The sequence below is a fragment of the Phasianus colchicus genome, chromosome 1 (assembly GCF_987193195.1).
Source record: "Phasianus colchicus chromosome 1, bPhaCol1.hap1.1, whole genome shotgun sequence".
NCBI classification, from domain to species: Eukaryota; Metazoa; Chordata; class Aves; order Galliformes; family Phasianidae; genus Phasianus; species Phasianus colchicus.
The window spans coordinates 179,880,013-179,894,809 of record NC_143436.1 but is presented as its reverse complement, the minus strand read 5'-3'; the positions used below and the strand labels follow the sequence as shown (position 1 = coordinate 179,894,809).

Genomic DNA, 14,797 nt, shown 5'->3' with positions numbered 1-14,797 from the left:
AGGGAAGCATCCATTTAAAAAACAACAAAATCAATCAATTGAACAACAAAACAACCCCCCACCCTGAAACGGGATGACCATTACCTCTGTACTTTTTACATATCAATTGATTTTACTATGCCACATCGTCCCCAATTTGTGCCGTGCTCTCTCTCAACAGAAGTTATGAGATATATATACTGACATCCTAACTTGATGGATCTTTGTGGCCAGAGCCTTCCCGCATTCATTTTTGCTTTCCCTCCCCCAAAGATTCAATCACTCTGCCATCACAAGAAGCAGGAAGGAAAATATATAAAATATATTTAGCAAAACCAGTAAAATTAAAGTAGAACAGAAAACGGTCAAGTAGCAAACATTATGTACAGCAGCGGTTTTACAGTTTGTCCTACACATACCTCCATACTTATTTCACATACGCTTCTTAAGGAGACGGAAGAAAACAGAAACAAGCTGTTATAAAAGAAAACGTATTTTTCCTGTAAAGGGGGTTTATCGCTGCTTTTGCAGGTCCAATTCAGATTATGTATATATATGTTTCAGAAAAATAAGAGGACACCATTCTCTCAGTCCCTAGATTAAAATGACACCATCCTCCTACAGACCACACCAGTATCTCACACAACAATTACACTCATAGCATCTAGACATTATCTGTCCATTTTCAAGGATGTAGGTAACAAACAACCGAGATACAAAACAGGTATCTAATTTGTCCAGCTTTCCTGAGGCTGAGTGAAATGTTTACATACATGTGCGCTTATCAAAATTCCATGTTACAGTACATTTTTAACAGTAGTTTGTTAAACCATGAAAGTGCATAACAGCCTACAAGCAGGCAGAAAGTACTTCGGAACAGTCTCTCCTTACAGTGGCAGAATGCCAGCCTTCCCCAGAGGAGTGCTGGTCTCGTGAGAGGACATCAGTATCTTCCTAAAGACTCCAAAGTGTGGCGATGGGCTTTGGTTCTCTGTTACAGCAAGCATCGTGGGAGCAAAGCAGCACTACAGGTATTGGTGCGGTACTAAAACTAAAGGCAATGCCTTGCCAACTTATCACCAAGTTATGGAGGAACCTTTCAAGTCAAGCACTGGTGAGAGTCTATAGTGACGCCCTTCATTTGGTAAACAGCACGGTGACAGATTGGAAGTGACCTGAATACACCATGAACCCAAACTGTGATATCCACAGCAATGAGTTACAGCAAACCAATGGTGAGTGGCGGGACAGACATCAATGGGAAGGGAAAGAGAACACATCACACAAAGCTGCTGCCTTCTTTGGCCTTGCAAAGACAACACGGTATCAGAAAAATCAATCTGGTAACAGCTGATAAGGTTTAAGGTGAGAACGGTTGTGCCATGAGATTCAGAGATAGGAGCAGAAAGAACAATGATTACACAGCAGGCACAATGGGTACTTCAGTGTTTGCTGGAGATGATTTGCCTGAAGTGTTTCCCAAATAAAAAGGATTCCATTATATAATTAGCAAACCTTATGCTGATTGTATTGTATCACACAATTCCAAAACAACTCCACACTGATGGTAGGGCAGCATTTACTAATCCTTATGGGATGACACGGGGTAATGAGATGTTGATACGTGCATTATGAACTTGCTTTTCTTTTTACAGTGTAGCATGATTTTTCTTTCTTATCCCCATAAAAGGCTGCAAACTTTTTACTTCCTACTCCTCATGCCCACTTCCAGACCTCCCCCTCTGCTCCAGCAGTCTTTTAAAGAGTCATCTTTAAATGGCCATCAGAAAGGAAAACCAAACAAACCCGCTACTAACTTCATGACACACAATTGAAGCAAATGGAAATTTCTTAACGGAAAAATGAATGGTTGTTGCATACATTTCCACAAACAAGTATGAGTAAAGGTTTTGTACCCAAATCATTCAAGTTTATTCCAGACCTCGTATTAAAGGTAAAATAGTCCCATTTTCTACACGCAAGGCTCTTGGATGCGCTGCTGCTCTCAGTCTTGCCAGCTGTTCTCAGGGACTTGCCCAAAATTACCTTTGATGTTCGTGTCCTTCACCAGAAGAGTCACTGAACTAAAGCAGGCCAATATCCATGAATGGTTGCAATAACTGAACTTTAGAAACCAGTACAATTTCAGTGATACATACGGCCAAGGTTACAGTGAGCTGCCAACACCACAGCTGTCATGTAGTTTTACTTCCAGGATTTGAGAATTTTTCTTTAAAAAACCAATGTGAATGCGCAAAAGGAAGAGGGGAACAGAACAGCATAGCTGTAGTTTTCCCAAACGTAATCACATTACAGAACATTAGGAGCTGCTGCCTGTAACCAAGCTTTTCCAAAATACATAAAATAACATACAGTTGGATGTAATTTACACGGGAACAGACACAAGTTTGGTGAACATTTCCATGCCACACATCCTCAGAACTGTTTAGATTAAATCTACACACAAAACATGAGACCCAGAAATCAGCGTTCCTTCTGGGAATACAGACGCCACCAATAGCAGGCCTGAAAAGTCACCATTACATTATTTTTTTTGGAGAATGAGAGGGGGAAGATACATTTGTTCTTATGTTCCCAGCCACTACGCCCCTCCCACACCCAAACCCACCACGGTTCTTTTTGTTGAAACTCATGCCCTTAAGTGCTGATGTTAATCTAAATTTTCTCCAGCAACTTGAACCAAAGGACTGCTCATTCACACAGCCCCTGCTTGTGGTTAGCTCCAAGTTCCATAATGGCCCTCTGCTCGCTCCTGCCATAAAGAAGGATAACAAATGCTATTTCAGGGGTTTAACACAGGTGGGACTTCGGAACATGATAAACAATAATACATACATCACATATGGCCAAAACAAAATAAAAGCTCTTAGTGGAAAACATTTTGATCCTCTTCCTGTTTACGGATCTTAAAAATACAGATTTTTCATTTCAAAACTGAAAATTCAGCCTGACTACATAGCTGATTCCCAAGGCTCATTGCAATAAACTATGAAATATTTCTATGCAACTTCGTATCGCCAATTTTACAGGTAAAACAAGACATGAAATTAACTAGCACTTCGATCCCTGCTTTTCATGATATATAAACTCAACATAGTACGGAATTGTACATTTAAATATTTACACGTTTGATTGCCAGCAGTCCTAGCATTTATTGCCTTAAAGCTGCATGGTTACAGCATGGAAGTTCCTCATTTTGCACAAAGAAAACAAATAAAAGGGGATTTTTTCTTCATTATAAAATTTAGAATTGTTCAATGAGAGATTCAAACATGCTGAGCAGTATTATTAGAAAGCTTGGCTGTATGTTTGCTTTTTTAAATCATTTTCAAATATTGAGCAGTAATAGATGGCAAATTGCACAAGTATGATCTTCCATTGAGGGTGGAAGAGTCTTCCCAATCTTTTATAATGACCTCAACGAACATGAAAAGCAGGATAGGAAATGGGATGAAATGAAAAAGCAGCACTTGCTTTAAATCACTGAGGAGGAGGGCAGGCCAGGGACATCTTATTTCTCAGTTGCTTCAGCCCCAGTAAATCTCATATTGCTTTTTTTTTCTTAATTTTTTAAGACAGGTGGTTGCTTAAGGCTCTAGAGCAAATCACACCATTTGCTTCATGAGCTGTGGTAAGGAGCTTTAATCTCATGTACTGCATTGGGCACGATTTTATACTGAAAGCAATGTAGAGGTTTTGGAGGGCTGGCTCTTTGTGTTTTAATCTAGTTACACTGAGCAGACAGTGGGAGAAACTTGAGAGACATGGGAAAGAGAATTCATGTTTGTTCATTGCAAAAAAGCATATATAAAAAAAAAAAAGCAATAAACCTACCACCACGAGAAGCACTTGAGAGAAGCAGCAGCACCAAAGCCTGGATACCTAACAACTGTCCTCCTTCTGTTTTTTCTATTCAGAGCAGAACCGAGGCACCGTGGTGGGGAATCGCATCTTAGCGAAGAAGAAACCACCATTGTAACTGAAGCAGCCATTACGGACAGCCAGCAGCACTGGACTGCAGTAGACCATTCTTGTAGAACACCATTCTGCTGCTGCCTCTACGGCTTTATAATTACAAAAACCTTCTGTTTTCATTACAGTAAATCTTACACCTCACAAAACTAAAATTAAAATATTTAATATTTACATAGCATTTCCGATCCTCAATGCATTTTATAGGCATAAGCTAACCCTCACAACACCCCTGTGAGGTAGGTAGGTACCATCGCTGTTTTTACAAAGACACAGATTTAGTGACGTGCCAATGGCCACAGAGGACCCAGTGGAAAAACTGATACAAAATTAGAGGAGCCTGGCTCCTACTCCTGCGCTTATATTCATCAAGCTACTTCCTTAAAGAACACCCCTTCTTACGTAATTATTTAACTGAAATTACTTGAAGTGTCTTATAAAAGAAATGCTGCAATTGTCTCTTTGTAATAGTTTTCACGGATCACAAGTTAGAATTTACATTACCTTTTAAAGAATTAAATTTTAAATGGACAACTGACTACTCCAAGCAAGCTTATTTTCTAGAACTACATGGCTTAAATACAACGGGATTTACCCAGGTAAACATTGGGGTTTTACCAAGTGCAATGCACTATCAAAGAGATGCTCCAGCTTCAAACCCCTCTCGTTGAACTCATAGGATTTGGACATGCTGAGAAAACAAGTTTCTCATTCCTGAGGAAAACCGTGAGCCCTTTATCTCTGAACAGTGAAACACAAACTTGGGGGCAGTAAGATGTAGCAGATTCTTGTGGTAACTTGGCAAAGGTAGTTAAGGCATTATGTGCATGAAAGCAGAGGTGTAATGCAGTTCACTTCTCCCTGCCCACGTGTCTGTGCTTTCCAAGTCTTGAATTTCACGACCCAAGCAGATGGTCATGCTTGCCAGCATCAAAATCTATAGGCTGAACAACAGAAAATTACTGTGGTAGTATTAAAAATAGCTATGATGAGGGGGGAAGGGCTGGAAAAATGGGAAAGAAGCTACTGGATTTCTACTCTCAGAAGAAAAACATGGGAGCAATAATCTGCTTTTGCAAAAGCAATATTATGCCTAGACAAATAACATTTGTTACAATTACATCATGCAGCATTTGCAATTCAGTTTGACATGCCCTTTTTGGATGTTTTCTTTCAAGAAACAAGTGCCTTTTAAAAATTATTTACTCCCTTTACATGTTGAATGGAAAAATCAATGCAGTGATGCTATCGCTATTTCAGAACCATTATTTGGAGCCAGCTCTCAAGGTCCACTGAAAGTGGTCCTTGGCACTGTTCTGTGGACTTGAATGAACAATACATATACACTCACAGCAACTGGATGCAGTGTTTTGTTTTTCCTGGGGTTGTGGAAGGGATATATAAGCAAAATAGTTTAGGCAGAAGTAGCCACCTAGCCAGGAGTATGAATTCAGAGAACTCATCGTTGAAAAATGTTCTGGGAATTTCATGAATATCACTCAGTGGAGACATCTTTGCACGTGCTCTGAAAGAAAAATCAACTGGCAAGGAAAGATCCACACTGAACAGACAAGAACAGAAGAAAAATTAAAAAGAACAACGTTATTCCACATAACAGTAAGCACAAAAATCACACAAAGCGCTCTCTAGGACAGTTTCCCTTTAACATAACACCGATTTTAAATAGATGGATAAACAAAAGTTTTAAACAATCTTCAAAATGTGTTTCTGAAAGTAAATCTTGATACTTTAACAGGTCTTGATAGACAAACTAAGGTGTGCATCAGCACTTGTTACAATACAGCAGGCCTGAGTAGAGAAGTAATGGGTATGCACATTAATTTGTTCTGAATACTAACTCCATTTGTACTCCCATTCAGTTATAATACTTAAGATAATGTCACAAATGTGAAGTTATATTTTTGAATATTGAAACAGCTTTAAAAAAGTGACAGTGGCACAGCTAGTTGTAGAGGAGCATCGGTTATGCAGTCAGATCCAAATAAGTTGAAGGTATTTGCCACGATCTCTTTGAAGGCATTGGCCGACATATTTGGCATCATCTACATTGTGACGAACCAGCAGCAGCTCTTTGAGCTCCTTCTGCTCACAGGCTTTAATGCCCTCATTGTCACCCTGTGCAACGTACAGCTTCAGAGAAATGCCAGAAGCAGTTTCAGAAACATAGCAAAAAAAACAAGCTAATTAAAACAGATCAGTCTGTTGGGATCATTATCATTTGAGCAAGTACACAGTCAGGAGTTTTGGGGTTTTTTGTTTTTTTTTTGAAGGAAAGCAGTAGAGCTTCAGGGAAAAATTGAGTGCAACACCGCTTCTATTTTTGTAAAAAAATATGCTAATTATGTTAGAAATAAAATACTCATGGGGAAGGTATGTTACCTAGTAAGTTTTATGGTCATTTTTTCATGTGTAAATCTGTCCAGGCCCAGATTTCACATAAATTAAGAGAAACGTGTAATGAAGAGATGGCTTTTTTGGCCTTGTGGGTCCTCACTTGAGAGAGGTATGGATTTAACTGAGAAATAAAGTCTTAGATCACTTATAGCACAGTATTCAGATTTGTCTTTTTAACATTCTGGCTATTGTGACTAACTGTGAGATGAACAGCTGAAGGATGGCACTGAGTTGCAAACATGATGCTGTACATAGCCACACAAAGGTGTGTACTGTACATTCTACAGAAATCTAAAAAACACACGGGAAACGTTCAACAATATAATCTAGCAGAGGTCTAAAACAAAAGGGCCAACTTCTGCCTCCATGTATTTCCACTAAAACCAATTTTACTCGGCACACAACATTTGTGTTTGCTTCAGTTTTCTCAGGCTCGTGACCGAAGACAAAACAGGCCTCGCTTTTGTGTTTGTGTGCTACTCTTCCCTGTTGGTCCACTAAACTCAGGGCACTGTTCTCTGCTGTCATAACCACTGACGTGCTGACAAAAAATGAGCAAGAGCAGAGCAGCTGGGATGGCTCTACAGAGGCGGAGCTACATTCAGCAAAACCCAAATCCCCCACAGCACTGCACATCCCAGTTACCTTTCTTGACCACAGTCAATTAAGCATGGCCCTTGAGTCAAACGGTTTGCTACCACTGTTCTGGTACAAGTGTTTTAGCTAATGCCCCAACTTTGAAAAGACTGTAAGTCAGTAATTCAGACCTTTTGAGTTGTTATTGCTTGAGCAAACAGTTCAGTGTAGAAATACGTAGCAGTTGCGCGTAACCTGGACGTGAATCAAACCGATGCTGAAAGTAAAACTACACGTGAACCCTGCATCACACTCAACTCCAAAATGACACTTGTCTGCGTGAAGGGCTGCAACAGGCACACGGCAGCTTAATGCCAACATCCTAAATCAACTCTGAAGAGTCAAATCTTGCCTTAAGTTTTGTAAGTATATGAACTTTTTTTCTTTTAAATTAAGGCAATGAAATGGCTACAGATCCTAAAGTTCATTTTAGGGGAACAAAAATATACACCTTTTTTCTTCTGAACTTTAGGCAGCAGAACATAATGTAAAAACCTGCATTACAGAAACACGCAATGTCAGGTTGATCGAGAAAAACAAAACTAAACACAAGTTAAAACACCATTCTTTTTTTCTCCCCATTGGAACACCAAACTCAAACTTTAGAGAGGAAAAAAATAAAGCTTAAAATCAGCTAAACTGTTTAGAGCTTTTTATGTATTTGCATCACACTCTAACATAATTCTGGGTAGAAAAGAAATCTGCACGTTTATCTGGACACTCATTTTAAACCAGTGGGGAAAAAGGCACTGAATTTATTTTTCATTGTGCCCATATCTGTTTGCACATATATGGAAAAAAAATTAAATTCTCATTTTCTGTTCATTCTCTCCCACACACAAGTATGACAGATTGCAGCTAACACATAATAGCAGAAGCTGATTCAAAGTTGACCTCTCCTATTCCACTGTGTTATGTATGTTCAAACTTCCAGACTCTCTAGAATCTGAGATGGCTGCAAAGAACCCAGAGACAGGTACAAGATTTAGTCAGCATTCAGCGTTTCTCAGTGCATTTTGCAGAAAGGGTCTAAATTAGGCATAGAGTTTTGTTGTTTATTTTACACAGAGAAGTCCACCAACATTTGCCATAAATTCTTCTAAACTCTTTAAGAAGGCCATCTTCTGCTTACGGTCCAGTGTAGGAGGAGTGCTGCTTGCAGTAAGCTTGTTGAAGGCATCTGCTAATCGCTGGTAAATTACTGGATCTTGCTGAGTTGATAGTAAGGTTTCAACTAGCTCTGAATATTCAGCCTGTTAAACAAACGTGAGTCTCGTTAATTTTAAAATAAAAAAAAAACAAAGCCACAATATATACAACTTCTCTCGTCAGGACAAAATCCAGAATTAAGGCTGTGACTGAAAACCCTCAGTAGTATCTCCCCACCAGTTTCACCAACTGGCGTACCAGGAGCAACTATGGACTTGTGGCCTCTATCTTTCTCTAAATCAGGTAAAGACTTTGAACCAGAACAGGCCGAAACTTTAAGCGCTCCCTTCCACGTTCTTTCTGGCTCTTAGCATATGCTCAGTTCTATGAACTGGGCTTCCCTTCCTTCACAGCTGCCCCACATTCAGTATGCCATTTCCCTCCACAGTTTTCCCTCTCTCTGGATTCCCTTCCCTGGGATGGACAGCTTAAATCCCTAAGAGTTTCCCCACTTGGACAGCAACAGAAGATGAAGAAGCACATTAAACATGATTAAAACAGTGAAGGAAAGGCTGAAGGTTTTAAGAACAGCAAACTGACTGCTGTTCAGGGAGTAAGAGGCTCCTGGCTCTTTTTGTCTAACATGCTCATGTGTCCCTTTTACATAGGATGAGTGCTGCTAACCAGATAGAAGATTCATATGGAAAAGTGGCTTAAGAACACCTCTATCAAAGGCTTGTCAACCTGGCAAGAAGGGCTTTCAGGAGCATGTTGGGGGACAGTGGTAACGACTTGTAGATAAGTGGGGATGGTGATCAGCAGCACTAAGAACGTGAGGCAGTAATGGATCTAAGAGCATTCATCAAAAAGGATAAAACAGGCTGAAGAAGGCAGACCTCAAATGTCTAAGAAGAAATACATTCTGTGAAATACATTCAGCCTTGGAAATAAACAGTAAGAACAGACACAGAGCTGCAAGATCACTGCAGAAACTTAGAAGTGGTGGGACAGCTGATATAACTGGAGTGCTCTAATGGACAGAGAGATCCTTTGGACAGGGAAGAGCACAGAAGGTTGCTGTTTATGTGAAAGAAGGAAATGAAGGATGCTGTCTTATGGACAAGGCAACAGTCTAGCTGAATGCTTGTGGGTCAGAGTAAAGAGGCAGTAAAGATGATGACATGGTGCGAGTTACTACAAGTCACCTAAACAGGTGAATAAAGGACCAAATCATCTTTAAGCAACTTGAGAAGAATCTGGATCACAGATTTTTAGGAGGTAATCTCCCTGACACCTGCATGCCAGATTGGCCAAACAGGTGTAACACTTTTCTGCATCTGCTACTCTCAGACAAGGAAGTACTAATCAGGGAGGTGGTACTTAATGACAGCCTTGGCTGCGCAGATGATGAAATAGTGGAGAGATCCTTAAGAGAGGGAGGGCAGGAGAAGAGTACTGACCCTGCACATCCTGGAAGCAGATTTCAGCTTATTCAGGAGACTGGTGGGTGAGATCCTGTGGAATGCAGTTCTCAAGACCAACAAAGCTGACAGGCTTGTTATTTCAAGGCCAGCCACTCTATTGCCTTTGAAAGACTGTGGAGACTGGGTAAACACTGATGGCTGTATGAAATCAAATGTGTCCATCTTCAAAGGATTGTGTTTAATGGTTCATAACCACGTGGAAGCCAGTTTTAATAGTGCCTAGGGGCCTTATACTGTGGTGTCCAGAATTGCAGTAGAAACAGACCAACTCCCTGCAACTATACAGACTGGGAAATGAGAGCTTGAGAAACAGTTCTGCTGAATAAAGAATCAGATGGTTTCAGTGGAGCTAAACAAATCAGCTGCTGTGTTAGCAGCACACTGGACTGTATTAATTATTTGTCATTACGGAGCTCTCACTGGATTACACATGGAATACTGTGTCCAGCCTTGGATTCCCCATTGTTGAAGAGCAGTGACTGATCTAGAGGAGGGCCACCAAGATAGTCAGGCAGGTGCTGAAAGTACATTTGTTTTAAAGACAAGAAGGCTTTCAGTAGGCTGCTCGGAGGCTCTGCACCACCTATCTTGGAAGTTTTGAAGACATGGTTGGAAAAAGTCCGGAATAAGTCAATCTGACTTTAGTATTTAGCCAACTTCAAGCAAGAAGTTGGACTACAGACCACCTGAATGATGCTACAATTTGCCAAATGCACAGTAATTAACCATTCTCCAAAAGTGCATGGTTCTCAGAGTTCTGAAGTGTTTATATCATACCTGATGCAAACACACTAATGTGTAGAATGCTTCACCTGCTGCAGTTGTCATTTCTGTATTGTGCTTCTGAAGTACCAGCATATCAAAGACCATCTGAAATCACAAAACAAAAGCAGAGAAAGAATGAAGTTTTAAAGTTTCCCACAACTCACAGAAAAACAAATAAGGAATAGATTAATAAGTATAATTTTAAAAAATTAAGTGGAAAATTCAGAGAAAAGGCAGATAGCCATGTTAACATGATGAATACAGTTATTTAAGGTGTTTCTCACACTCTTAGCTTAGCTGATGTAAACTCTTAATGAGAAGTCCCTAGAAGTCTGAATGTCAGACTGATATGAAAACATTAAGCAAAACTGATCTACTGAAATCAAAAGTCCAGAACACAAGTACCCCAATCATTTTGTTCCTGATTATCAATGAGCTGCCAGCTGGCTGCTACCAAATAACCTGGAAATTCAATGAAATACAGTGAGTGGTCCTTCAAGGAAACTGCCAAAAAGAAAAAGCAAAACTAACATTGAATAAATGACAGCATTTACCTTTCTTATGCTCTTGTTTTAGTATTCTAACCCTACCTTCATTTCACACAATTCTGGAAGATTTGTGACACACTGAACAGTAAATTTAACTGCTGAAACTATTGAGATTCATTCAAGAACTCATGTATAGAGCACAGATAAAATATAAATTGCATTCTGAAGTATTCAGATCTTTTGTTGAATGGTAAAAAGTCATTTTCCTCTCTGTGTCCCTACTCTTCTTTTTAATAAGAGTCAGTGTTCCTGGTCCTCTATGCTCTTCTTCAACTGCAAGTTCTGTCTCTTACTGTTTGTGCATGATGCTCATTAATGTAGTCTGACAGTATCACTATTTGGCCTTTGAAACCACTTGTATGCAAAAAAAAACCAAAACAACAAACCACACAAAAAAAAAACACAAAAAAACAAACAAAAAAAACCAACTACCACACAACAACAAAAAGCCCACAAAGTAACATGAAACAGTTGTTCTTACCTTAAGAAAGTGCCTTGTTGCTAAAAAGAGGGCTGAATCTGTTTCTTGTGCTTTTGCGCACTGTTCTGCTAGTGGTGTTACAGCCTCCAGACAGAGCTGGCAAACCTCAGAACTCATTCTGATAACGAGCGTTAAAGAATCAACACCAGATTTTAGTGAAATTGTAACAAATCTTCCCAGTGGTGTCACTAGAAAACACTTCAATGCTTATACATTCCAAGATATCTTTTTATTATAAAGCCGTTAATAAAATAATAAAACATAAAATATAAAAAAGGGGAAAAAGGGAACTCCATCTTTGCTGCTTTCCTTTATTAGCTGCACACCCTGAAGTACCATAACCCCCTCTGACATAACACTTCCAGAAAGAGTCCCTTATAGTCAAGCTCATCTGTTTCTGACACGTGCCACAGATTAGTGAAAATGGTACTCCTGTTGTAAGAGGGAGAGCCCATTGGCAACCTGACAGGAAATGCTCTGGAGCCAGCCCAGGAGAACAGCAGCAGTGTTTTCTATTACCAGCTGAGAAACTAATTCAGGAACAGCTTTGGGATGCCAGCTGAAGGCTTATGAAGTTACACACTCTGAAGTGAAGTAATGGAGGAGACAGGAATGGCTGCCAGAAAAAACTTACACGTTAAACCACTTAAACACTGCATTCAAGCAACACGAGTCAGGAAATTCAGCTAATACTGGAATCTCAATAGACACTACCATGAAATTCTCAGTCACTAGGAGGCACAGAAGAGGAGTTGTTTATGGATATAGAATTGTAGGTACAGAAATTGATAGGAAAAGAAACAATGCAAAGAAAAAGAATCAACTTAACACACCCTTATAAAAGCAGCTCAGACTGTTAAACACTCTCAAGCCCCGTAAAGGATACGATGACATCCCTAACTCCAGTGAGTACATTAGGCTCTTAAAGAGGTCCTCTGGAAGTTGTGGAATTTTCTCAGGGAATATCTCACAGATGAAAGTGATTAGTTTGTAATATTGATTACACAGCGATGGAAACTGTCAAAAGAAAAACAAGATCGTTTCAGAATCAGGTAGCATTATCCTGGCATTATTTCCAGCTATACAAAGACACAAGTCTGATGCTTTGCACTGAAAAAAGACAATTATAAGCAACAACTTCAGTTATCAGTGGCTCCAACTATACTAGCAAAAAGCATGGTGCAATAAAAGCAGACTGCTACAAGTTCAAGTTGATGGCAGCTGTCCAGTATCTACTCCATACAAAGTCATGGAGTTTTACTTCCACGTGAGCAAGTCTAGCCCTAAGGGGAGAAAGCCTCTCAGCAGTTGGAGAACAAGCAGGGTGCTCTGAGGGCACATCCTTTGCCTTGGTTTCATCTATAATGCATGCAGCTCTCACACTCAGTAGGTGCCACGGGATGAGAACCAAAGCATGTCAAGAGGAGACAAGTGAGGTACACTTCAAAACTGTTCCTCTGATTCGGAGTAAATACTAGCACAGTGCAACCCAATGAAATGTCACCAGTCAGTTCTCCCATATTTTACTGTTGTACCGTGCAAGCAGTACTGCAAAAATAACTATAGAGTTGCTGTTTGCTCCTGCAGTTTTTTCATGCTTCCCATCACATTCCTGACACTATCAGAAAAAGGATTCCACGGGCCACATTTCCAGGCTGGCTAACCGCTGACCTGCACGGACTCACTTTTAGAGGAAAAAAGACTTGTGTTTGGAAGGCCTAAACATTTTTTCAGTTTTAAATACTTCTTTTTGACCAGTATCTAGAATTAAAAGACAGTTATTTGCATTTTAAAAAGCCTAGAAAATTCAACTTAAGTAGAATCCATTTCTGGGGATTCACTACTATAAAGCTTTCATATTCTAGCAGTTGCACGTAAAAACAAATTTACCTTCAGCAGATCCTGAGACATTAGAGGCAGAACTAGATTAACCCCATATAAGACAACATCTGCAGCTGATACAGTTCTGTTTGTAGCTTGCCCAGGCTCGTGTCCTCTAAATACTTCATCTGTAGCAAAGACAAAAACATGTTTTACAGAAGAGAAAGACAAAGTATACTGAAGGAAGAGTCACATTACTTTAATAAAGACATTCTTAGTGATAGGACTATTGCCCTTCTTCCCAAACAAAAACATGAGGCACTGTTTTAAAATAGAAATGTAGTGAGCAGAGGCTGCCACATCACTCTATATTTATATTCACAAGGACTAGGCATTTCATAATCACACGTACCAGATGACATACTAAGCCAGAACACTTCAGATACTTTGAGAGTTCCCTTCCATTACAGAATCTTACATTTGTTTCTAATGATATCTGCTTCATACTTCCATAAATACACTGAGCAAAATATTACAAGCATTTCTATGCTTTCTCTGAATTTCTATATAGTGTACATTAATAATTTATATGAATTTTATAAACACAAAGATAAATAAATTGGGCAAGTTACTGAAGCAAACTCTGTAATACAGAATTTGACAAGTTTCTCTACTTCCTATTATGATTCATATTTCCCAGCAAGTGGAAGTGACTTTTGTAATTCTTGCATTAAGTTAGCAGCAATTGTCAATGCGTTTGATATCTGGGTATTATATTTAGGTAGTATTCACAGTCCTTAGTTTCACAGTATTTTTTTTACAATACTTTCAGTGCATCTAACATCCAATGTCAGACTCATATATGATGCATTAATAGCACTGAGTTGTTTATTCAATGGACAAAGTCTACATCTGATCTTGCATTTTTGTTGTGCATATATGACAGAACAAGGCAGATGCACAGACTTTTCACTTAACCTTGGCTGAACACACACCCCGTGTTTAACACAAATTATAGCTCAGCAATTAGCAAGTACTGCATACCTGTATCACTGAAATCAATGAATTCTTTTGATAGAAGATTAGTGAGAAGCTCCATAATAAGAAGGAGATCCTGGTACTGGTCTTCTTCTGCTGTAACATCTATCCGTTGTCGACCTAGGTTATTCTTTGAATACACCTGGAGCAGAGTTAGGCAGGCCTCATACAAGTTCATGGCTTTGGCCTATAAAACATTGTTAGATGACAGTAAGAAAACTTCTACATGCCAAAAGTGGCACACTTTGTTTTAAGACAGTACTACATGGTCAGTGATACTTCAAGAATCAAATTTCATTTATATAATCCATTTTTGTAATAACTGCATAAAAATCATACTAACTGAGAATACTTAGAGCCATGCATCTACGTGCTGTTGACAAAAGCATTACAGCACTACTTTTATCAATTCAATCTTAGAAAAAAAAGTGACGTGGGATAGGCTGCCCTATCTCACGAATCTCACCAACTGGAATTAAAACTACTGA

General features: G+C 39.3%; 1 protein-coding gene across 1 annotated transcript in view; it reads right to left on the bottom strand.

The window, feature by feature from the left end:
• Positions 1 to 4,227: 4,227 nt before the first annotated feature.
• XPO4 (exportin 4) overlaps positions 4,228 to 14,797 on the bottom strand; it is a 74,282-nt gene continuing 63,712 nt past the window's right edge. Inside the window, exons 18-23 of the mRNA XM_031615835.2 lie at positions 14,316 to 14,496; positions 13,341 to 13,459; positions 12,337 to 12,467; positions 11,451 to 11,568; positions 10,434 to 10,526; positions 4,228 to 8,276 (exon numbers count right to left, since the gene is read on the bottom strand). Coding sequence (XP_031471695.1) covers positions 8,079 to 8,276; positions 10,434 to 10,526; positions 11,451 to 11,568; positions 12,337 to 12,467; positions 13,341 to 13,459; positions 14,316 to 14,496 — 840 coding nt within the window. The 3' untranslated portion in view covers positions 4,228 to 8,078. The remainder of the gene's footprint in view (positions 8,277 to 10,433; positions 10,527 to 11,450; positions 11,569 to 12,336; positions 12,468 to 13,340; positions 13,460 to 14,315; positions 14,497 to 14,797) is intronic.